Source organism: Bufo gargarizans, chromosome 7, assembly GCF_014858855.1.
Source record: "Bufo gargarizans isolate SCDJY-AF-19 chromosome 7, ASM1485885v1, whole genome shotgun sequence".
Lineage (NCBI taxonomy): Eukaryota > Metazoa > Chordata > Amphibia > Anura > Bufonidae > Bufo > Bufo gargarizans.
In genome coordinates, this window is record NC_058086.1 from 194,964,511 (window position 1) to 194,989,836 (window position 25,326).

Genomic DNA, 25,326 nt, shown 5'->3' on the forward strand with positions numbered 1-25,326 from the left:
GCCGCAGGTTGAGCATCCCTGCTGTAGACCAAGGCTCTGTTTACACCTAGTCTTTTTTTCCTTCTGCTGGGAGGGATCCCCGACAAACACATCGAGCAGAAGGCTGCGACCTAAGCCTCTGCATAAAATGTACATCAGCCATAAATTCCCATGTTAAAAACCACATATACCATGTTTCCTGTATAGCAATGCCGGGGGACCCAGTGCATGCTCAATGGACCCTTTTCTGGCTTGTGCCGGGTGCATGGACACATTCAGCATGTGCCTTGGGAACTTGTAATGGATGTAATTAAAAAAAGGAAGAAAAGAAACCAGTCTGAACAAAGTCTTATGCCAATGGTAAGACCTAGGAGGACACCTTAAAGGGGTATTCCTGTTTCATGGCGAAGAATGGCATATCCGTCCTATGCGGATGCCAGAGGTGGTTTGTCTATGGGAATTTCCGACGCAGCATGGCGCTGCCGCTCAGCTGAGGGGAGAACACTCCTATAATGTGCCAAAGTGCAAATTCATAATGTAGAGAAGATTTTCCTATATACTGATGTCGTCCCAGCGTTCGACCCCTAATGATGGTTATGTGACCAGCAGAGGCATGAATGACATCAGCAGGGACCGGCCGGTTCCAACACTGTAGGAATTGTAGCCCTGTGGGGGCTGATCCAGAACAAGACCTACCATGAACCCTATCGAAAGGTAATGCTTTTCTAAATATCAATGCAGTATTAGACAGATCCTCTCACAGGACACGGATTTCATATGTGGGGGGGGGGGGGGGGGGGGGGGGGTCTTCACAACCGCGCAGCAGTTTCAGTGTTCTGGAATGTGATCCATTACATGCAGTAAACCTTCCTTCTATTTATATCACCTAGGATGTCAAATGATGATGCAAATATAGCATTTAAGTGCAAATGACCCTTTTTTTTGTGCAAGCCACTTTGTTACTTGGCAGGTTATTGCTTGGGGAGCAGAAGTGTCGGCCCCTGTATACCGACGAGATGATGTACAGTCTGATGTCATAGATGCTCCAGTACAACAGGTCTGATCCCGGACCACATATTTACTGTACTCCTCTGATTGCTCTACATTGGAGGCTGCTCATCAGCAAGCACTTATAGTGTCCACTTAGCCCGAGTTAGATCACAGTACATAGGACTCAGTGGAGGAGCGGTCGCATCTTGTAAAACCCCAGTAAAGAAGGTTTGAGCTCAATATCAGGTCTAAAACTTGAATATTTAAAGGGGTCGTCCTAGTGTTTAAAGGGGTTATCCAGGAACTTATATTAGATAGGTTATCAATATCAAATTAGTGGGGGTTCTACTTCTGATACCGCAGCAATCAGCTGTTAGAAGGGGGCGGGTACTCCATGAGAGCCGAAGCCTCTTTCTAGGCCATGTGACATCACAGTCACGTGGTCTAGGTGCAGCTCAGCCCTAGTCAAGTCAATGAGGCTGAACTGCAATTCCAAGCACTGCCACTATCCAATGTATGGCGCTGTGCTTGGAGAGCTGCCGGGAGCCCAGAGCTCTGGTGAGCGCAGTGGCTCTCTGAAACCGGGACTCGGACCCCTGCCGATGGGATAATGATGACCTGTCATTATTATTCATTCATGGGTAACCCCTTTAATACTGATGACCTATCCTCCTGAGTATCTGATCAGTGGGAGGGTCTGAAGAGGCCACAGCCTCATCCTGGGCCAATGATGTCACTGTACATTGGTCACATGACCTAGGCGCAATTCAGTTCCATTCAAGTGAATGAAGCTGAGCTGTAATACCAAGAAACAGCCGCTATTACAATGCTGTGTTTGGTAAGGGTACTTTCACACTAGCGTCGCTGGATTCCGGCAGGCAGTTCAGTCACCGGCAATCTGTATGCAAACGGATACCATTTGTAGACAGATCCGGATGCAGATCAGTCTCACAAATGTATTTCAATACTGGATCCATCTCTCCGGTTGTCATCCGGAAAAACGGATCCGGTATTTATCTTTTTCACATTTTTAAAGGTCTTAGGCATTAATGCATTTCAATGTGTTCCACAATTGTTCCGGCATTAATGCATTGTGGCATAAATGTGTTCCGGCATTGATGCATTTCAATGCGGCATGTGTTCCGCAATTTTGTACGGAGAAAATACTGCAGCATGCTGCGCTATTTTCTCCGTCCAAAAAACGTACAGTGACTGAACTGAAGACATCCAGAATGCATTAGGATAAAACTGATCAGTTCTTTTCCGGTATTGAGCCCCTAGGACGGAACTCAATGCCGGAAAAGAAAAACGCTAGTGTGAAAGTCCCCTAAGCTGCAAGGAGGCTGCGGCCTCTTCAAACAGATGATCGTCAGGGGTGCGAGGAGTTGGACCCCCCACAGATCACATATTGACCTATCCTGAGGATAAGTCATCAGTATTAAACACTCAGACAACCCCTTTAAGGGTTGTGTCATAATACAGATACTAAAATGCATACGTATCACCGCCTGAATCCTGCCAATGGCTAATCTCCATACAATACTGAGCACATAAAAGGTAAATGTTCTGGGCAGCTGCACTCGCTCCGCCAGTAAATCATCTCGTATGCAGTAAGGCACCTAGTTCAATCTTTTCCAAATGTGATTTTTTTTTTTTTTTTAAGCATTGACGCGTTTCACAGCTAGAACAACTCATCCGCTAACCATCAAAATAGACTCTGTAAAACATATAGGTATATATTTATATATCTAACTTTAGATATTTACATATTTATATATATTTATGAAAACTCTTATGTACAATGTATCAAATACATTTTTCGCTCACTACTTACAAGTCTTTTTTGCATTTTTTTGTGCATTAAATGCAATCTTACGTTTCAGCTACCAACACTTGTAAGTTTGTAAAGTCCATTTATCCCAGCGACGATCGGGTCGGATTCTCCTCCCACACTTCGTACCTCATTTTCAAAATGCACCCCCCCTAAAATGGTTGAAGTTTTAGGAGTTGAGGTAGCAGGATCTGCGCCGGTTCAGTGCAAAATTCAAAGTCCTTTCCAATTCATTGCACACGAGTCACTTGGCATCGCAGGATCCGTTGTGTGGCCTGTGCTCGCCAGGCGATGGCGACACCGTATGTCCATTAGAGAGCACAGTCAATTTGGCCTCTTGTAGAGGATCACTTATGTGCGACGATCGCTGTATTAAACCGTCCGGGGCTGGCGGCTGCTGGTACTTCTCCTGGTCATGTGACCGGAATAATGGCTCCAGATGTGAACCTACAAATATACAGGTATATGAGACATTGGCATAGGGGAAAAGTTTGTCTATACACCAAGTGTTCGGTCTGTTTAAAAAAAACTCTGGTCATATGTAGTGGATTTATTTTTTTTACTTTGGATTTTAAAATCTGCCTAATGTTTTGTGGATCTGCAGCAGATTCCTGTGGGTTATGTACAGCTCTATAAGCATGGAATCGCATGCCGTACGGGATGCAGCGTCTGAGCCGCACCAGGGGTGGATTCAAACAGAATGTGGAATCTAAGGCTGGGTTCACACCTGAGCGTTTTACAGCGCGTTCCTACGCGCTGTAAAACGCTCAACAAGGAGAAACCAATGATTCCCTATGGGAATGGTTCACACTTGGGCGTTTTACAGCGCGTACGATCGCGCTGTAAAACGCCCGACGCTCCAAAAAGTACATGAGCGACTTTTGGGGCGTTTGTGGCCATAGGACACTGTAGTGAATCACACAAACGCGCGTCAAACGCGCGTTTACTATTACAAAAACGCGCATAAAAATGCGCGTCAAAAACGCGCGTAAAACGCGCAACGCTCAAGTGTGAACCCAGCCTAAAGGAAGCACTTCTACCGTCAGCTGGTTCCACTTCTTAAATACTACCGCCATATGATGCATCATATCCCCCCCCCTAGCTGCAATGCTACTATATGGTATGCTTTTTTGTGAAAATCCATAGGCAGCAAACCCTTAGGGTGAATTCACATGTGGCAGAAATGTTTTGGCAGCAAACACATGAGATTCTGCATTCAGGTGAAATATTTGCTGCAAATCTGTGCTATGTGAATATGCCCTTATTCTGCGGATGGACTTGTCCAGGATTAAGGGGATATTGCGATCGCTATCTGCAGGATAGGGGATAACTATTAGATTAGTGGGGGTCCTACTGCTGGTAACCTGTACCCCTCAGGGCCTTCTGAAATGAAGTCGAGCATGCGCAGTCATCTCTACGGAAGTCCCGGAAACAGTTCAGCTATTTTCATAACTCCCTTACGCTGGGTTCACACCTGAGCGTTCGCGATGAAGCGCTCTGTATGCGCGATTGTACGGGCGTTTGCAATCGCGCATACAGAGACAAGCGAACGCCCATTGTCGCGCGTTCCCGCTGAAGTCTATGTACAGGAACACGCGACAAGACGCCCCAAAGAAGCTCATGTACTTCTTGGGGCGTCGGACGTTTTACCGCGCGATCGTACGCGCTGTAAAAAACGCTCAGGTGAGAACCATTCCCATAGGAAATCATTGGTTCTTGCCTGTTGAGCGTTTTACAGCGCGTAGGAACGCGCTGTAAAACGCTCAGGTGTGAACCCAGCCTTAGAGATGAATGGAGCAGCAGTTCGCATGCCAGACCTGCTGCTCCATTCATTCCTAGGGGGACGCTGAAGGGTACAGGGTCTCCGTTCTCGGTGGGTGCCCCACCCTTTAATAATTATTTTTTTTAAAAGGATGCCTTCTTGCAGAAACCGCACCACTCCTGTTCTCGGGCCGCGTGTGGTATTGTAGTCCAATCCATTTCCCTTCATCAGAGCAGAGTTGCAATACTCTAAAAATCAAACACAACCCATGGACAGGTATGGCGCCATTCCTGTAAGAGAACCCCTTTAAGCACCAAGCTTCCCTTATCGGCATATTCATGTAGAATACCCAAGGCAGCAACGAGCATTATAAAGGGAATGATTCATTTTTGATAGTATAGTATATGCTAAATTGTAGTCAAATATTGCAGTGAATATGAATAGTAACACAGTCCAGCATCACCGGAGGAGTCATGAGTGATTATATAGAGATGGGATATCACCTACCTTGTGCGTCAGAAATTAATATATGCGATTTCTGCTCACAGAAGAGGGGCACCCTCTCATGATTGCTGGGATACACAAATTCACTGGCGTCCATTTTACTGTGGCTTTGCTGGCAACGTGGCAGGTGTGAATGTTCAATGTCGTTCCTGTAACTGTCCTGGTTACTTTGGGGCTTTTCATATGAGCAGTCTATAGACAGTGACGGCTGGGGGCAGTAGTCCGGGTCTTTGCTGTACACTGCTCGGCCCTCTAAGCAGTCTGTGCACACCACCTGGTAGCCATATCCTGGAATGACAGCACACAACGGGTATTATATCTCCATATGGAAACTCTCCCTAAGGCGCCATCCACATGACTGTGGGGCTGCTGTGCCCGTATTGTGGACCACAAACAGCGGGTCTGCAAAACACGGGCACTGGCCGTATGCACTCTGTATGGGGGGTGTGGACCCACTGATTGCATTGACACGTCCCATCTTCTGTGGTGCGGAGACACAGACCCGGAAGCCCACGGAAGTGTGCTTCTGTGGGCTCCCGGGTCTCTGCCTCCACTCCATAAAAGATTGGACATGTCTTAACTTTTGCCGCATCATGCAGATTTTGGACACATTAAAGTCAATAGGTCTGCACCACAATATGGAGTGCACATGGCCGATGACGTTTTGTGCATCCACTGTTTGTGGTCCGCAACATGAGCATGGCGGCCCCACGGTTGTGTGAATGGTGCCTTATGAAGATGATGAACAGCTCCGATACACTATTTATGGGAACACTTCGAAAGAATTGCTACTACAAAAGTGCCTTCATTTTTGTTGATTTTGTAAAGCTAGGTTTTTAATTGGTTCTTTCACTTCATTAAGTAATTTAGGGATGTCTATATCTGGCCACATTCTGCAGTATGAGGTACCCTAACTGTACATGTGTACTGACCATGGGGTTGGGCCGGGAGAGTAGAAAACACTAGGTTTTGGAACAGAGATCACAGTTCCATTGAAGACATCATCAGGGTAAGATGTCTTGCTACCATCACCATGTTGGGCTCTGGTCGATGGAGCCGCCCATTTGTAGACTCCTCTTGGTGACAGTTACTTTATTTAATCGTTGTATATATCTTTTATCATAGTTTAGTAAACTCTTTATGCACCCAAGTCATGTAAAGTCCATTTTTCCCCGAACTTCTGATCCCACTATAATTAAATTTTTAGCTCAATAAGTCCCCTATTAATTTCTTAAAATATATTTATAACGGTTGGAATTCCATTTTTTCTGATACAAAATCTCTTGCATCTGCATGAAATTAAAAGACTGTATTCTGTCTGCCTGCAGCCACCACTAGAGGGAGCTTAGCTTACCGCATACTGTTTATACATTGAACTTAATAAAACAATATGCAGTGAGCGCCCTCTAGTGGTGGCTGCAGGTAGACAGAATACAGTCTTTTAATTTCATGCAGATGCAAGAGATTTTGTATCAGAAAAAATGGAATTCCAACCGTTATAAATATATTTTAAGAAATTAATAGGGGACTTATTGAGCTAAAAATTTAATTATAGTGGGATCAGAAGTTCGGGGAAAAATAGACTTTAAATGACTATAGGGGGTTTTGGAGATTTTGGAGGTCCAACCACTATAAAAATAAATAAATCAGCACAGAAGAGTGAACGTGAGAGAATAAGGGTCGTTACCATTATTATCTGTTGAGAACAATCCATCTGCTGTTTTAAAAGGTTCATCTGAGTTGCATCCTATGCAGAGTCTCGGCTGCCTGTACCCCACATTGCACGCCTCCACATCAGTGTTCCCAATGCCATCACTAGAGCATATACCTGGAACATATAAGCAGGAAGAAAATGGTCACTTTCATTTTAGCAAATAAAGTATCATGTAAAGTAGTTTCAATATACTTCATGTGTCGGTGCACTGCACCTTTCAAGATTGCTCTTTGTTTCGATAGGAACATTCATTGTTTTTTGCTCATCGATGGACACACATGGGTTGATTACCTGCTATTTATTTTCCTCACATCTTCCTCCATGGCTGCTCAAATTTTTTTCATTAGGTCAGAGCTGTGATCTGTGACTACAGTTTATCTACAGTGTCAGCTGGGAGTCTGAGGTAGTCTCAGACACACCTCCTGCCTTGTCATTGGTTCAGGCTGTTGATATCTCCCTCCCCCTGCAGCTCAGCCTCCTCTGGTTGGCTGCTGAGCCGCTATCATAGGCTCACCAGGAAGTCAGTGATGGAGAGCCGATTTCCATTAGTTCACACCTCTGGTAGGTAAATCTAGCAGTCTGTTCCGGCAGAGGAACAGGCTACTGGCGTTACCGTATCTGGCACAGCCGGACACCGCCAGATCCCCATTTACTGTAATGGGCTCCAACAGGGAATTGACATAAATGCAGACTTTCTGCCAGAAAAATACAGCTGCATGCAGCAGTATTTTCAGGCAGAAAGCTGGCATTTAAGTCGGGAACCAGTTATAGCGAGTGGGGATCCGCCAGTGTCCGTCTATGCCAGATGCGGTAACTCCTGCAGTCCCCCGGAACAGATTATTGTATTCACCTAACGGAGGTGTGAACCCAGCCTTGAAGAATATAAAAAGGAAAAAAGATTACTAATCCACCAGTGAGAAAAGATTATCGAAAACTGTATATCTATCTATTTATAAAAATGAAAAAAGGCAGTACTATTACAGAAAAATGAAGAAAAATGTATATGTATTCACCCATGTGGTCGCAACGTGTCAGCTCAACTTTAAATTTTCCCTTTTTTATCAGCGCTGCTATTTTTTCGGATTTAGCGAAAGGCTCTAAGGTTGAGCCGAAACGTCGAGTGTCCACATGGGTGAATAAACTTTTTGCATACTTTTCAGAGTGCTGCCTTTTTGCTACTTTATTTGTTGAGCAATAGTCTAGTCCCCCATTCTAGTGCTGCCATTTTTTTGCTTTTCTAGATGGGTAGATATATCTGCATATATGCAATAATCATGTACAGGTGAAACTCGAAAAATTAGAATATCGTGCAAAGATCATTTATTTCAGTAACGCAACTTAAAAGGTGAAACTACTATATGAGACTCATTACAGGCAAAGCGAGATATTTCAAGCCTTTATTTGTTATAATTTGGATGATTATGGCTTACAGCTTATGAAACCCCAAAGTCTCAGTTTTGAGGTCCCCTTTGCTCAGGGGGTATGGATTAATCAGCTGACCAGAGTCTGACACTGACCCGAGAATATGGAACCTTTTCACAAAACTCAAATTTTAAGCTGCATTAATGCAATTCCTTTTACTTTGCATTACTGAAATAAATTGACTTTTGCACGATATTCTAATTTTTCGCGTTTCACCTGTATACTAGTAATGCAACGGGATTCTACAATCCTTAATCTTTTCTTCGTTAGGGTGCCACTTCCCAATGGTGCTCATCTGTAAGACTTACCTTGAGAGGATAAATAACTTGGCACATCCGGGGGCACAATGGTTTCATCTGTAAAACAATGAGGCACAGTCTGGTTACTTGACTTCAGTTAAAAAGGAGGGGGAGCATTTCTGCATTTCTGTTAAGATTGGTGATTGGCAGCGCGGAGACTGCCAAGACTCTCAGCGAAACCACAGGCCGATTCAAATCTGCTTCCCTTTTAGCCAGCAACAGGCTGGAGAGGAGCGCGGACAGACCACTGAACTAACATCACTTCTACAGGCAAGAATTTTAATTAAAAAGAATGTATACCGTTAGAATAAAGTCTTGTTTTTTTTCCCCAGAAACAGTGCCACTTTTGTCCATGGGCTGCACGTGGTATTGCAGCTTAGCACCATTTGAGAGAATGCAGCTTAGTTGTAATACCAGGTACAGCTCGTAGTCAGAGTGGCGCTCTTTCTGGAGAAGAAATAAAAATTAAAAATAAGCAGAAAGTCATAGTCCACTTAAAAAAAGTTACATTAGACAGATATAGAAAACAGACATGACGTCTATTTACTCAGGGCATGGTAGAAGGATACAGAAAGACACCTTGATTCTGAACCCGGCGCAGGGCCAGAAAGTTTTTAAAGATTTTCAGACACCCCCTTTAAGTTTGCAGATGTTTAAAACCCCTTTAAAAAAAAAAAAAAAAAAACATTTAAGGACACCATTTTTTTTTGTAAATAGAAGCCTGTCCATTACCTGTGTTTGTAACGCTGTACTCCTCACTCTTCTTTCTGGTTTGGTAGATGATGCACACCCAAACCAGTGAGGTCAGGACAATGCTACACACCACAACGATTGTGATGATACCATAGGTCATGGTGCCCTCCTTCCTGCTGAACTCCGATACACATCCGGAGGTGGGGTAAATGCTGACATTACTATAAGCTCTTTCAGTTCCAAGAGTGTTAGACATCTCGCATGTATATTTTCCAGCATCTTGTTGGACCACATTAAGTATGATAAGGAGTTCGTTCCCGGAAGTAAAATGGTGCCTTTTTGTCATAACGAGGGGCTCGTCCCCTTTAAGCCATGTGATCCGGGGAGGGGGACTCCCACTGGCTTTGCACTGTAACGATAACGTAGACCCTGCAGAAACAACGCGGTCCTCTAGTGGATGTGCCAGAAATGGCATCTCTGAGAATACAAAATGGAAAATAAAAATAAGAATTCAGGCAAAATGTCAATTTTTTTATTTTTTTTTGAATATTTTTGCTAACTTACCGAGTATGGTCAATGTGGCATTTGCAGAAACCAATCCTGCAGAGTTTTGCGCGGTGCAGCTGTAAACCCCCATATCCTCAATCTTGATGTCTGTGATAAAGAAGACATCATCATCTGGCATGACATGCATGCGTCGTTCCCGGGCAGCAGGGAAGTCTGTGCCTCCATCTTTCTGCCAGGCAATATCTGGGGTGGGGTGTCCATCTGCTGCGCACTCCAGCCTGGCAGTGGTGCCTGTCCTTATGGTGCTATCTCTTGGCGTTTTAGTGAAGTATGGCAGAACTGTAATGAAATAGATTTGCAGACATAGCTGAAACCATGTGTACGGCACAACAAGAAAATGTAAGGGTTACATTGAAATTGGCCCAAAACTATTATGGTAAAATCTGTGTCAAATACTGAGAAATATACTAGCTTCACATATTTTTTTTTAACAATGAATCAACCATAGAATAAAGCCACCCTGGCAACCAACTGATCATCACAGGTCATTACTTCTCTAATCACACTGATCAAGAGGAATCTCAACAGGCAACTCATTTTGCCTGCAGTGGCCACTACAGGATAAATGTAGTATTACACGGCACCGATTTAAATGAATAGGCAACCATGTCATACATAGTCATGTTAAGTCTGTCATTGCTGTGGCTTTCTGCTCTGGAGAAACCTCTTTCTATGATATTCTTATGGTCTACAAGAAGCCTGGAAAAAAAACTAAACAAGAGGAACATAGACTCTCCAGTGATAGCCACTGTGATGGCTTAGTATCTAAGCCTACCTTGATCCATACTCACCATTTACAGTCAGGCCAGCTTTATTGGAGTACGTGGAACCAAAATGGTTGGTGATGATGCACTGGTATTGTCCGTCATGGTCAAAAGTGACATTGCGTAAAAGCAGAATGGTTGTGTAATTAATCACATCGCCATCCTTCTCCCGGGCGTTGGCAAAGTTCTCAGTTTCCGCATCATGCAAGATTTCATTATTTTTCTTCCACACAAAGTTCATGGGAGAACTGCTGCTGCTGGCTGCAGAACAGGAGAAACGGATATCCTTTCCAACCACCGCCATGGTCTTCTGTGGGTGCACTATGATTTGTGGCTTCGGTAAGTCATCTAGAAGACCACAAAGTGTGTAAGTCAATTCTGAAGCAGAATCTGTATCCACATTTGATAGACACAACTTCCATAAATTTCCATTATGTGTTAAATTAATAGAGTATTTTGGTCATCTCCTAACTCCACACAACACAAGACATAGCAGAGGCGGCTACGTCATGGTAAGACTAACTCTACTGGACAGCCACCACCTGTAGGCCTGGATGTTTCTTGTAAAACATCCATCCTAATGTCTTCAGTATTTTAGACAGCTCCATAAGTCAGGTCAGATTTTCTCCCTACAATTGGTGGGTGCTGGTTTCTATATTAAGATCTTAGAACTGGTTACCGTAATGGTTGAAATATCATGTTCCTTGGAAATTGCCTAAACAAACACTGGTGGGATGATTCCTCTGTTTACACCGCACAGCCAATGTTCAAGGTTGGAGGTGGCTCAATATTTCATTGTGCTTGACTCATACAAATATTATTCTACATTTAAGGATTATGTGCAGATGAGAGGGGAACAAGTCCCCATCTGTGTGGTTCAGGGTGATTTGCACTGAGAAATGTTCACTTTTTGTCTGAGGTACATTGAGGAAACAGCTTGGTGTTCTACTCAAACATCTTCTAGTCTAGATAGATCTTGGTTATACACTTCAGATTTAGGTCTGATGAATCCCCCAATTTTGAGGGGACCAGCCAACCATTGTAAAGTGTGTAGGGGCCCACAACTCAACTTTGATAGCAGATGTTAGAGGAGTCCAGGATGGGGCAGTTGGATTTCAACATGCCTAATCTTTTTGATCTTGTAGAAATAAGCTGCTACTATGAGTGTCTGGTAGCGGTTTACACCCCATTCAGAACGCATACATGCTTGACTGAACAAGTCATGCATGGGGGAGGGAGCGGTATCTGTTGGCTGAATGAGTATTTAACTGTCAGCTAATATGTAGGGCCAACCTGTGGCTCAAGCTTGCAGATGTCTTCCGTTCCAGTACCACTTGGAGGGAGGGGATCTGAAAGTATCTCTAGGCTCCAGCAAAATGGTATCCAAAAGGCTCTACCATTATTTGGGACTACTAATTTGAACACACGATTTCAGAACATTACTGGACATCTACTAAATTTAAAGGGGGTTTTCCGAGATTCTGATATTAATGACCCATCCTCAGGACCCCACGGACCCCCACCAATCAGCTGTTAGAGGAGGCTGCAGCACTCTGGCCTCCTTGCAGCTTACCAAGCACAGTACGGTTCATTGGATAGAGGCTGAACTTGAAGGGGACTGCGCTGCACCAAGGCCACGTGATGTCACTGGCCTAAGGAAGAGGCCACAGCGCTAACAAGAGCGTGTACAAACAGCTCATCAGCAGGGGAGCCGAGAGTCAGACCTCCACAACCAGATATTGATGACCTATCCTGAGGACAACCACTTTAAAAACATGTAATTTGTTTTTTTACCACCCGTATAAAAGGTTTATATTGATGTAAAACATTTTGCTAATGAACTTGATGACTATGATCTTAATTCGAAAAAAAGAGATCATCAAGCAAACGTCCTCCTTCCGGGAAGCTGTAAGCCATAAAATGACTCCGTTCCCGATAACATGTGGCTACTTTGATATATAAATGAAGAGTTTCCACTTCAGCAAGTTCCTCTGGCAGAATGCACAAATCAGTAAATAAAATAAGCAATGCAAAATGTTCCAGGCCACGTACCTTGCGAGAGGACAAACAGATATAATTAAGCCTGATCTCCTCGCACCTTGTTTTAATTAAACCCTTTGTTTTTACCGTTGTTCTGTGGGGAAATAATTGTGTTTTCAGCTGTCCGAAGCGGAGAGCCAGCTGGACCACAAAAGGAGAGAAATGCTGGAATTTGGGTGTGAGCAGCAGGCAGCACATGTGGCCTGCCGAGTTTTTGATGTCGGCCTGTGCTTTGGACTGCTGGTACTAGTGTGTGCTGGGAATAGGGCTATTGGTTTGCTGGAGTGGAGGCCCAGCTTACATTTGGTTATGGATTGGAGCACACTCAGATCGGATTGCTATGTATGGCAGATCCTCCACATTTCTGGGGATCATGCTATCATTTTACATGGTTCACATGAGTAGCAGTACATCTCTCCTATGCCATCAGTATTAGAGCCCTGAAGTCTAGATCATTATTTTAAAATCGGAAAAACTGCTCGGAAACAGTTATTTTATCTGATTTTGCATCAAAGTATTCAGAGGGTGCTGGATAACGACAGAACCAGTGCACCCTCTGACTACTTTGATGAAAAAGAAACGCTTACCGCACACAAAGCTCCGCGCGGGGATGATGAAGATGCTCTTGTTCTGTATGGACTCTGGGTGGGCACACAGGGCTCTGACATTGGACTGCAGCTTTCTACTGATCAACCATGGAGGAAGCCACTTGAGATCACAGTCACACAAGAAGCTCTCACTATTGATGTACCTTGAAAAAAAGAAAAAAAAAAAATCAAAACACTTCAGACCGCAGGATTTCACTAGCTGACGCTGCACCACTTATTACGGTAATAGAGGGGATCTTATCCCTTGGACCCTCAAAAGACCCCTTTTTAAATATGAGGCACATGCATGGCTGTGTCCATAAACTGTACAACCAGTTGTCTTTCTCCTGTTGGCTACTATTTTTGGTATCCTCGCATAAATGTCTTTGGTGGAAATACCCCAAAGACCTCTGGGACCCCCACAGACCCCGAGAATGAAGAAGCTGCACCCTCTTCACTGCTGTTTTTCTGCGCAGTAATGCCCTGGACACACACTGTACAGGGGGACTGCAGCATAACCCCATTCAAGTCAATAGGGGCTGGCTGCAATTCCACACACGACCACCTGGAAGCGCCACTGTGCTGGGAAATCAATACTAAAGCCCCTTCATTCTCAGTATCAGAGTGGACCCCCATGAACATGATAATGATATGACCCTGAATACCCAATATGCGCAGCAACTTATAACATGTGCGAGTGAATAGAGCTAGAAAATCTAATACTTGCAGAAGGGCATCATGGCCCTGAATTGTGTTGGGACATTTTGTTGCTCACCCCTCATACTGTTAGATATGATTGCTTCCTTGAAATGCACTTAAAGGGAATCGGTCAGCAGTTCTGACATGCAAAACTGCTGACAGACATAGTTGGCGGCAGGGGAAAGGAGGTAATACATATGTCTGTCGCTGCTTTTAATCCCCATATTGCTGAAACAATGAACTCGAGTCCAGTGGGCCCTATTCCTGCAAGTGCACCGGAAGTGCATAGTAGAAGGGGGGGGGGGGGGGGGTGGCCAGCAGGACTCCCAGTTCAGTGTAACATCCTGTCATCTGCCCCCATCTATGTCTGTCCGCAGTTCTGCATTAACAAAAGTGCTGACAGACCCCCTTTAAATAGTCTGTGCATGGAAACTTTACTTACAGCTCTTTCAACATCTTCATTTCTCCAAACGCCTCTGCCTGAACTGACCGCATGGCATTACCGCCAAGGTTTCTGCCAGAAAAAAATAAAATAAAATTAAATAAAAAAATAAATAAAAAAAAGTTTGGAAAATAATCTACAAATTTGAAAAATGTGACATTGATTTTGTGTCACCTTACTGTACTTAGAAATGCACTGGTAAGTTATTTTCTCTCAATTTATTATGTATCTGGGGCCGGAAAATAACAATTTCCAAAAAAAAAAACCTCTATCAGAATGTTAATAACTCGTCATCCCGGGGATATACTGTTAGGGCTGCACTTCATTTATAAAAGGAAGCTGATGCTGATTCAGTACTAGAAGCATTTAGGGTCCTCGGGGAAAGAGAAAAATATCCTCCTCTCCGGCCAAGTTTGCTACATACAAGTAACTTTCTTGAAGAAAACTTAAGGTGTCCTCCTCGAAAAGAGACCAAACTTGTGTGCATTCGAGCCCGTGCGACGAGCGAGAACTCATCAAGCGTCGTCTGTCCTGCGAGCAATCACAAAATAAAAATGCGCCCAAATTTGCCATATGTTCTCTAACTCCTTTCTTGGCACAACGAGAGGCCAAAGTTGAAGCTGACTTATAATGAGAAGGAAGCAGCTGGTCTGCTCAAATGGACGAGCTTCTCAGCTTACAAAGACGCTATTAAATTGCTTGCAGACCTCTCAAGCAGCTACTTTTGGCAACCCACTATAAAAGAGCAGTGCATGATGGGACACTCACAGGTGCTCCAGGGCCCCCAAGCCTGAGAACGCGTTTCTGGCCACCGACTTGATCTTGTTTCCAAACAGAGTTCTGCAGTTTCCAAACATCAAGGGTCAGACAAACAAAAGGGGATAAGAAGAAAAAGCAGAATTAGTCGGGGGGTGAAACAGATCTCATGTCCGCTGTACGGCGCTGCTATCAATATTGAGCGCAGAGATTAGGGCTTTTCTTTCTTTCGCCTCCTGAAAGGAGATCCCTTTATCAGCAATGCAATTTACCAGTGATGACAGGGCTGAATCACACGTATTTTCTCCTGTGAGAAAGCCGCCATTCAGCTCTCTTGTTAGACCGTAGTTCCTTTCCCTTTTTGTTAAATGCTTGTTTTACAAGAAGGGCGGTCTAACAAGCCACTGATGACTGCGCTGTCAGATCATCTCCCTACGAGCGGCGTGCACGTAAAGTCAACCTCCACCTTTTAACACAATGTCCTGTCTGTGTAGAATTATTTCATAACATCTTTACAGCTCTGTTTTTCTGATACAGAGCTCCAAATCCCCTGCATAGACATAGAATTATATTCTAAACCTCTGGTTGCCTGCAGCCACCACTAGGGGGAGCTGGGCAGCTGACCGCATACTGTTAACCACTTTCAGGCACAATTCATTTTAGCAAGAAAGTTTTCACTTTTTCATTCCCATTCCTGCCTTCCATGAGCCATAACATTGATATTTTTCATTGACATAACTGTATAAGGCCTTGTTATTTTATGCTACGTTTAACATACCAGCACTGCAGATTTTTATTTATTTATGTTGTGTGGGATAAATAACCTAATATTTTAATAGATCAGACTTTTACGGACATGGGGATTTAGATTTTTTTTTTACATGATGAATGGGCAAAAGTTTGAGATTTTAACATTTGACTTTTTAAAATATTTTTTAAAAATGTATTACACTTTTTTTTTTTTTTACATTGAATAGAACACTGCAATGCTTCTGTATTGCGCTGTATTATGCCCGCTCATGTTAGCCTATTGAAGGGGATTTCCCAATAATATTTATCCCCTATCCATAGCACCAGTTACCACGATAAGAGCTCACGGAGTGCCACATGAGAATGGAGTGCTGCTACGTATGCATGACCGCCGCTCCATTTACTTCCACGTTATAGGACACTCAGCAATCAGACACTTATAGCATTAACCACAGGATAAGCAGTGATAGGCAAACTGTGGCTCTCCAGCTGTTGCAAAACTACAACTCCCAGCATGCAAAGCCTGCCTACAGCTTTCAGCCTACAGCAGGGCATGGTGGGAGTTGTAGTTTTGCAACAGCTGGAGAGCCGCAGTTTGCCTATCACTGATAGGGGATAAGCATTATTAATGGAAAAAACACTTAAAACCCTCACTAGGGGTAGGGTCTAATAGGCTTCCGTACTTGGCATAAGGTGATTTTTAGGCCCTGAGCTGCTATGACAACCACTCACCAATCAGGTGACAGAGGGAGCCCCTGTCTAATCACTTAGATGCCGTGGTCATCTAAGGGGATAAATGGCAATGATCGGAGTTATCTTGGGCGGACAAAATTGTATAATGAAGCTCGGAAAATAAAAAAACTGGAAAAAAATAAAATCGTTACTATGAAGATTTACTGAGAAATTTATATTTTTTTGCTTTTGGGAGGGGGCTCATTTGGTAAACGTAAAATAAAACAATTCTTGAAATCAATTAAATTTTTATTTTAATAAGGCCTCATGCGGTCCGCAAACCCGCAAAAAACAGAAGCCGCTCGTGTGCCTTCCGCAATTTGCGAAATGGAACGGGCGGCCCATTGTAGACATGCCTATTCTTGTCCGCAAAACGGACAAGAATAGGACATGCTATATTTATTTTGCGGGGCCTCGGAACGGAGCAACGGATGAGGACAGCACATGGAGTGCTGTCCGCGTCTTTTGCGGCCCCATTGAAGTGATTGGGTTCGCACCCGAGCCGACAAAACTGGGTCTCTGATGCGGACCCGAAAAGCGGTCGTGTGCATGAGGCCTTACTTCCAGATTCCACAAGGTTCTGTCTATCTTGCTACTTTCTCCCAAGTGAAGCGATTTTTCTCCCAAAGACCCCTTCTTACCTAGTAGAAGACCACCCAAAAAAATCTCAACAGCTTTCCCAAACCCTGCACCCTTTACTTCAGAACTACCTCAAGAGTCTGACACAAGTGGGTGTTTCTAGCGCTGGGACTATTGAAGCTGTCTCTCCAGAAGATATATGTGTAAACGGACGTCCTTGTTTGTGTGGCCAGAATAAAGGACACACATTGGGTGGGGGAGGAGGGAGAGGTCCTACTGCTCGGGGAGGGGGTAAGCAGTGAAAGACTTTGGGTGAAGTACTCACAGCTTGTTCAGGCTGTCCAGGCCTTGAAAGGCCCTATTCGTATCCTCTATTGTGCCCGAGATCTCATTATGATCCAGTTCCCTGCAGAAAACACAAAAGACAAGGTACAATCAGTTTCTGCGCTTGTAAGAATAAAGGAAAGGTTCTGTAAGGGATTTAAAAATAAATAAATAAAAAAATTAAAAAGAAAATTTTTTGCTGTAAATTTCTGGACCACACCAGAATAGCCCCTGCTAACCATGTTATTTTATGGAACATCATTTATATGTTATTATAATTATTCCACTATATACACTATGATAGGAGCCTTAAAGGTGATGTCTCACTTCAGCAAATGGTTTTTTCCTCATGTAGAGAAAGTTACTACATTGTATTGGGATTGCCCATATGGCCTCCTCGGATTTATTATTCCATCACATTATACACTGCACGTTTCCAGGGGTTACGACCACCCTGCAATCCATCAGTGGTGGTCGTGCTTGCACACTATAGGAAAAGGCACTAGCCTGTGCTCACCCCCACGGTCCCAGCCACCAGAGGGGGTCTTACTACGCCTAAGGGAATCTTTTGTATCCTTGTATAATCTTTTTGTATCTGTTGTTGCTTTAGGACCGTATTCTTACATACCCCCTGATAAACCAGTCTCTGGGGAAACGAGTCGGGATGAACCGGTATTAGGTCCCACCACGCAGGGCATTAAAGGGCATATCAGGACAGGTACGAGGACGGGGAAACCCCACCATCAGGAGTTGTCCCCCGGTTTACCGTCACCTACCTCGGTCGCAGAGTACATTCCCCTAGTGTTTTCTGCGAGAGTGGTTTTGTTTATTTCTGATATCTGTTTCTTGTGTGTACTGTAGTCAGCCTTATATTTAGGTTTGGGATACTCTTATCTAAATCAAAATAAAGTGTTGTGTTTTACGGGTCCTCATTTTTCTATAGCGTGCAAGCACGACCACCGCTTGCTGGGTTGTAGGGTGGTCGTAACCCCAGAAAAAGAGCAGTGTATAATGTGATGGAAAAATGAATCAAGCCAGCAAAGGAGGGAATATGGACAATAACAATACATTAGGAAGTGCCTTGTATTAACTTTGTCTACATCATAAATGCCATTTTCTGACGTGAGACAACCCCTTTAACAGTCATAAGGGGTCATGTACATAATTGTCATTTTAACGCAAGTTTATATTGAAAGAGAACACAAGACTGTGGTCAAGATGAATAATATAACTTTACTGGCATAAAAACACTTCATTAAAAGAATAAAGCGCTTGCATTTCTTCCTGAAACAGCGCCACCCTCGTTCATAGGCAGCATCTGGTAGTGCAGCTCGTTCACACTGCACTCTCATAAAGTGCAACTGCAGCGCCCTCTGCACTTGGATTGACAGGGCCAAGTGTGATGACGTTTTCACTGCCTGGTCCTGTCAATCAAACTACACAGGGCGCAGCTGCTGCAGAGAGGGTGGAGCCTCTAGGTGTAACAGTAACGCCCCCGTTGCTCCTAGAGGCTCATTTGCATATATTAAAACATCATTTTTGTCAGTAATGCGGGCACATATGAACATGGGACCAAGACAGATATCTTCAGCTGCCAAGGGCACATGTAACAGGTCGGCCAGTGTCATAGGTACAAATCTGCTGACAGATGCCCTCTAAATGAAGCCGTGTTCCAATACCCGACGCAGCCTATGAGCCAGGAGTGGTGCCGTTTCTGGGAAAAGGCAGACCCATTATTTCTGATCAATGCCTGTAATAACTATCCCCTGTTTAATGGCAATAGAAAAATAAAAATCTACAGCCTCGGCCGTCTTCTACAAGGGTTGGAACGCAGGAATTCCTCCGTCCGCTCAGTATTTATATACTGCATACGTTACAATGACTCCGTTGCCATCTGCGACGCAGTCTCATTTCTTCCATTGGAAACTTGCACGAGTATTGTTGGAGAGACAATGAGGGGCTTTAACCCATCATTCATTCTATTCAGCCCTCTTCTCTCCCATGCCAATTTCCCGTTCTTTCTGGCTGGCTGCATCTAAATGCGAGTGTCCCTGTTAATCACAGGACTGCGGGGTCTTCCAGTGTGACCTCCATCTGAATAGGCCAGTCATTCAGCAGCTTCGCACCAAGTGAAGGCATCCAGACAATTGGCTGTAATTAAAGCGTGCTTGGGTCCCTTTCACCAGGTGTGTGAGCCTGTGTGCACCCCCGCTTATTAAATTAGAGCTCAACCACCATCTCTCCTGCTATTCCCCCCCCTTCCCTTCCCTAGCGAAGAGGATCCCTGCCTTAAAATCTCTACGTGACAAGATCCTTTAACTCTTTTTGGAAGGCTAACAAATTCCGAATCGAGCACAGGCACCAACAGCTGGCATCCACAGACCCATCCTGCGTGCCAGATACCGACGTTTTACAGATCTCTGGGGAGATGGTGGCTGTGGAAATCAGAAGAGAAGCAGGAAATGGTCCCAATTTTATTTTTTTATGGGGGGGGGGGGGGGTGTCCTCAACAGTTCATTAGCTGTGCATATTTACTCTGTACTGGATGCACCAGCTGCAGATGCCAGGATGCTTCCGCTACAGCGATGGAAAAGTCATTCTTGAAGAATTTGAGGTCTTCTCTGCAGATATTTTTGCAGCCAAGTCTCACTGCGATCTAAAACGACTGCAGGACAAGACTGGATATCTGCTGTGAAGCGGCCACAGACTTGTTGGGTCGAGCCGCCATTCATCCTCCCGACCCCCTTACAGACACGCAGAGGAGAATGCCCCCGCATTCTGTATAGGGGGAGCCCCTGCCATTTCACAGCAAAGGATCAGGCATGTTGAAATCCAACAATCTAACATTCGATAAGCCTTCCACCCAAATGGATGGTTTTCCATTAGTGACTTAAAGGGGTTGTCCAGGATCAAACTTATTTTTTTTAAAACATCTTACTCACCTTTAGTAGCCAAGTCTATGTTCCCAAGGTGGTTTGAGGTGTCTTTTACACTGGCGCATGGCTCCTACAGCCCTGAACACATTGTTTACATATCTGTTTATCTGTTTCTTCACTTCCTGCCGCACTGCATTGTGGGTCTCAGTGCAGGGCAGCATCTGCTGATTTCTCCTGTCTAACATCGTGTCCCTGTGCCCGCCCCCTCATACATATTCATGCATCCTGCACAGCATCCACTCCTCCTTCGATCCGCCCCCTCATACATATTCATCCTCTTGCCTCATATTCCTCCCCCATATGTACACCCATAAACTCCTCCTTGCTCTATCTCTGGCATCTGTCATGTGCTCAGTGTTTGCAGCGCTTAGAGACAATCGGACACCATCACACTGTAAGGGGCACGCTCCCACATGCATCCATAAACATACCGGACACTGTCACACTGTAAGGGGCACGCTCCCACATGCATCCATAAACATACCGGACACTGTCACACTGTAAGGGGCACGCTCCCACATGCATCCATAAACATACCGGACACTGTCACACTGTAAGGGGCACGCTCCCACGCGCATCCATAAACATACCGGACACCGTCACTGTAAGGGGCACACTCCCACGCGCATCCATAAACATACCGAACACCGTCACTGTAAGGGGCACACTTCCACATGCATCCATAAACATACCGAACACCGTCACTGTAAGGGGCACGCTCCCACATGCATCCATAGACATACCGAACACCGTCACTGTAAGGGGCACACTTCCACATGCATCCACTTCCACATGCATCCATAAACATACCGAACACCGTCACTGTAAGGGGCACGCTCCCACATGCATCCATAGACATACCGAACACCGTCACTGTAAGGGGCACACTTCCACATGCATCCACTTCCACATGCATCCATAAACATACCGAACACCGTCACTGTAAGGGGCACGCTCCCACATGCATCCATAAACATACCGGACACTGTCACACTGTAAGGGGCACACTTCCACATGCATCCATAAACATACCGGACACTGTCACACTGTAAGGGGCACGCTTCCACATGCATCCATAAACATACCGAACACCGTCACACTGTCATGAGCACACTTCCACATGCATCCATAAACATACCGAACACTGTCACACTGTAAGGGGCACGCTCCCACATGCATCCATAGACATACCGAACACCGTCACTGTAAGGGGCACACTTCCACTGCATCCACTTCCACATGCATCCATAAACATACCGAACACCGTCACTGTAAGGGGCACGCTTCCACATGCATCCATAAACATACCGAACACCGTCACACTGTCATGAGCACACTTCCACATGCATCCATAAACATACCGAACACTGTCACACTGTAAGGGGCACGCTCCCACATGCATCCATAGACATACCGAACACCGTCACTGTAAGGGGCACACTTCCACTGCATCCACTTCCACATGCATCCATAAACATACCGGACACTGTCACACTGTAAGGGGCACGCTTCCACATGCATCCATAAACATACCGAACACCGTCACACTGTCATGAGCACACTTCCACATGCATCCATAAACATACCGAACACTGTCACACTGTAAGGGGCACGCTCCCACATGCATCCATAGACATACCGAACACCGTCACTGTAAGGGGCACACTTCCACTGCATCCACTTCCACATGCATCCATAAACATACCGAACACCGTCACTGTAAGGGGCACGCTCCCACATGCATCCATAAACATACCGGACACTGTCACACTGTAAGGGGCACGCTTCCACATGCATCCATAAACATACCGGACACCGTCACACTGTAAGGGGCACGCTCCCACATGCATCCATAGACATACCGAACACCGTCACTGTAAGGGGCACACTTCCACATGCATCCACTTCCACATGCATCCATAAACATACCGAACACCGTCACTGTAAGGGGCACGCTCCCACATGCATCCATAAACATACCGGACACTGTCACACTGTAAGGGGCACGCTCCCACATGCATCCATAAACATACCGGACACTGTCACACTGTAAGGGGCACGCTCCCACATGCATCCATAAACATACCGGACACTGTCACACTGTAAGGGGCACGCTCCCACATGCATCCATAAACATACCGAACACCGTCACACTGTAAGGGGCACGCTCCCACATGTATCCATAAACATCCCGGACACCGTCACACTGTAAGGGGCACGCTCCCACATGTATACATAAACATACCGGACACTGTCACACTGTAAGGGGCACGCTCCCACATGCATCCATAAACATACCAGACACTGTCACACTGTAAGGGGCACACTTCCACATGCATCCATAAACATACCGGACACTGTCACACTGTAAGGGGCACACTTATATATATATATATATATAATCTCTATATTTATATCAAGGTAAACCTTATATACTGACCAGTTGAGACCGATGTATGACCACAGGAAAGGGAAATGCACACACTGCAGCTCCAAAAGGAGAATGTGCAAAAAAGATTCATTCCAAAACACAAGTACGGGGCTAAAAAAATTATTTTAAACTAGACAAAAGCAGCCCCATTACATAAATAGGATTATCCGTTTATTTTAAATCAACAACAAAAAAAAAAAAAGCTGACTGATTACACTAATATTACCTTTTCTTTCAACTGAGCCATTGTTTTATCTCTTTTTTTTTTTTACACAATCAACATGCCATTGTCTAAATGCAATATATGCAATTAGCACGGCCATCCTGTGGTGAAAGGAATTCCTCCTTTCTAAAGCCTTCTGCCCCATTAGCTAATTCTGATGGGAGGAGTTTTCTATGCTAACAAGCATAGTAATCCTCCTCCATTCATTGTAATGCTGAAGGCCCGGTGACGTCACCGACTGGGGGCGGGGCTTAGCGCGATGTCGGCCGGATAAGTAACCGCCCCTCCAACCTCTGCATTATCACCTAGACTGCCAGTGATGTCACCGACTGGGGCGGGGCTTAGCGCGATGGGGGCGGGGCTTACCGCGATGCCGGCCGGACAAGTAACTGCCCCTCCAACCTCTCTGCATTATCATCTAGACTGCCAGTGACGTCACCGGGCTCCGTGAGCAGAGGAAGAGGAAGCTTTGCTCGCCTGCCAGGGACCCGGTACGTCACTGAAGATAAGAAAATACTCACTTCCGGCCATGAATTGAAACCAGGAAAACAGGGCTTCAGCAATATGCTCTAAAGGTACCACATGCATGTTTGTGATGTTTATGTTATTAGATTACTAATAGACAAATGTCCCCAAACCCGGACAACCCCTTTAACAGATTTCCAATGAACCTTACAGGGTATTGTTACCTTTGCAATGATTGTTAATTGCTCTAATGCAGGGATGGCCCCAAACTGCAAAACTACAACTCCCAGCGCATGCTCTGAGAGTTGTAGGATGTCTAGGTATAATGGGAGTTGCAGTTTTGCAATGGCTGGAGGGCCACGAGTTTGACATTCCTGCTCGAATGCATATAAAAAAATAAAAATAAAACGAAGCAAGTTTTGCAAGCAGTCTTGATGAATAATATGTGGGCGTTTTGCTCCTATGTATCTCCAGGGTTAAGGGCTACAGAAATCTCTGTAGTCCAATCCTGCACCATCTAAAGCCAGTCCTAGATAAGAGTCACCCAAAAACTGGTGACCACTAAAAGATCTACTGTACCTGCCCTCAGACATGTGATTGTTGTATTTTTTGTGGCAAGAGGGAATGAACCAAATTAGCCAAATTCTAATCATATGGATAAACACAGCACATTGCCTCAAAATGACAAACTCTTCTCCACTACATCTGTTTAAGTAGTATGCTGGAGCCGAACGATTTCACCCCCCTCCCCCAAAACAAAACATGATGCCTGCCCAATCGTCATGTTCTCAAGCGGTGCATGAGCGACAGAAGGAACATGTAGAGATAATGAAAAGGATAAGTCCGTCAGATAAGATTTAGACACCGTGTTGATAGATAACGCAAAAATGTTAACGATTTTCAGAACCTAATGAATGGAACATGACTAAGTGACAGATCACTTACAGCAAAAAGACAATGAAAAAGTGAAGGAGACATCAGAATATCTCGAGGGTGGTCATATACATTAGATATGTTCATTTGCCCAACAGCTATATCCCCAATACCCCCCTATACATATGGCCGAGCACCCACGTGTTCTAGGAGAGAGGCAATGAGTAGCTGCCAGACTCCTCTGGTGGCAACTTACCTCCAGAGTTCAAAAGAAAGAAAAAGGATTGCAAGTTTGAATTCCAACAAACCCTGATGCATGGTCCCCCGACATCTGATGAGCTGGGAGACCCTCAGACACATTAGATGCTTGACCAGTCCCACCAAAATCCATGGGTTCAGCAGACATGTCCAGCTTAAAGGGGTTTTCCAGGACTCAAATATTAATGAACCTATTCTCAGGATAGGTCATCCTGAGAAGACAGTTGGGGGTCTCCGACTCCTGGCGCTCCCACAATCGGCTGTTTGAGGAGTCCGTACTTCTCAGATGAGTGCTGTGGCCTCTTTGTTGTATAGTGGCTGTGCTTGGTACTGCAGCTAAATTCCATTCATTGGAATGGGACTGAGCTTCACAAAGGCCAAGTGACCGATGGGCATAAAGTCACAAGCCTAGGAAGAGGCTGCAGCGCTCGCCCAGGGGCGCTGGGAGTCTGAGCAGCATCGATCAGATAACGATGACCTATCCTGAGGATAGGTCATCAACGCTGGAGTCCAGGATGACCCCTTTAAGGTTTCCACACGTAACTGATGACTGTACCCTCTATAGAAGTTGCCACCAACCTGTGGCTTTTCGGCTGTTGGGAACCTCCCACTACCATGCTGGGAGTTGTAGTTTCCTAACAACTGGAGTGCCAAAGCTTGGTGATAACTGCTCTACACAGACTGAAGGATTTCAGGCACAGGAGCC

General features: G+C 44.9%; 1 protein-coding gene across 2 annotated transcripts in view; it reads right to left on the reverse strand.

The window, feature by feature from the left end:
- Positions 1–2,597: 2,597 nt before the first annotated feature.
- LRIG1 (leucine rich repeats and immunoglobulin like domains 1) overlaps positions 2,598–25,326 on the reverse strand; it is a 90,639-nt gene continuing 67,910 nt past the window's right edge. For both annotated transcript variants that reach the window (XM_044302024.1, XM_044302023.1), the window contains 11 exons: positions 17,436–17,516; positions 15,062–15,133; positions 14,294–14,365; positions 13,153–13,316; positions 10,553–10,873; positions 9,759–10,040; positions 9,234–9,671; positions 8,511–8,558; positions 6,754–6,894; positions 5,070–5,354; positions 2,598–3,247 (listed from right to left, as the gene is read on the reverse strand). In XM_044302024.1, coding sequence (XP_044157959.1) covers positions 3,045–3,247; positions 5,070–5,354; positions 6,754–6,894; positions 8,511–8,558; positions 9,234–9,671; positions 9,759–10,040; positions 10,553–10,873; positions 13,153–13,316; positions 14,294–14,365; positions 15,062–15,133; positions 17,436–17,516 — 2,107 coding nt within the window. In that variant the 3' untranslated portion in view covers positions 2,598–3,044. The remainder of the gene's footprint in view (positions 3,248–5,069; positions 5,355–6,753; positions 6,895–8,510; positions 8,559–9,233; positions 9,672–9,758; positions 10,041–10,552; positions 10,874–13,152; positions 13,317–14,293; positions 14,366–15,061; positions 15,134–17,435; positions 17,517–25,326) is intronic.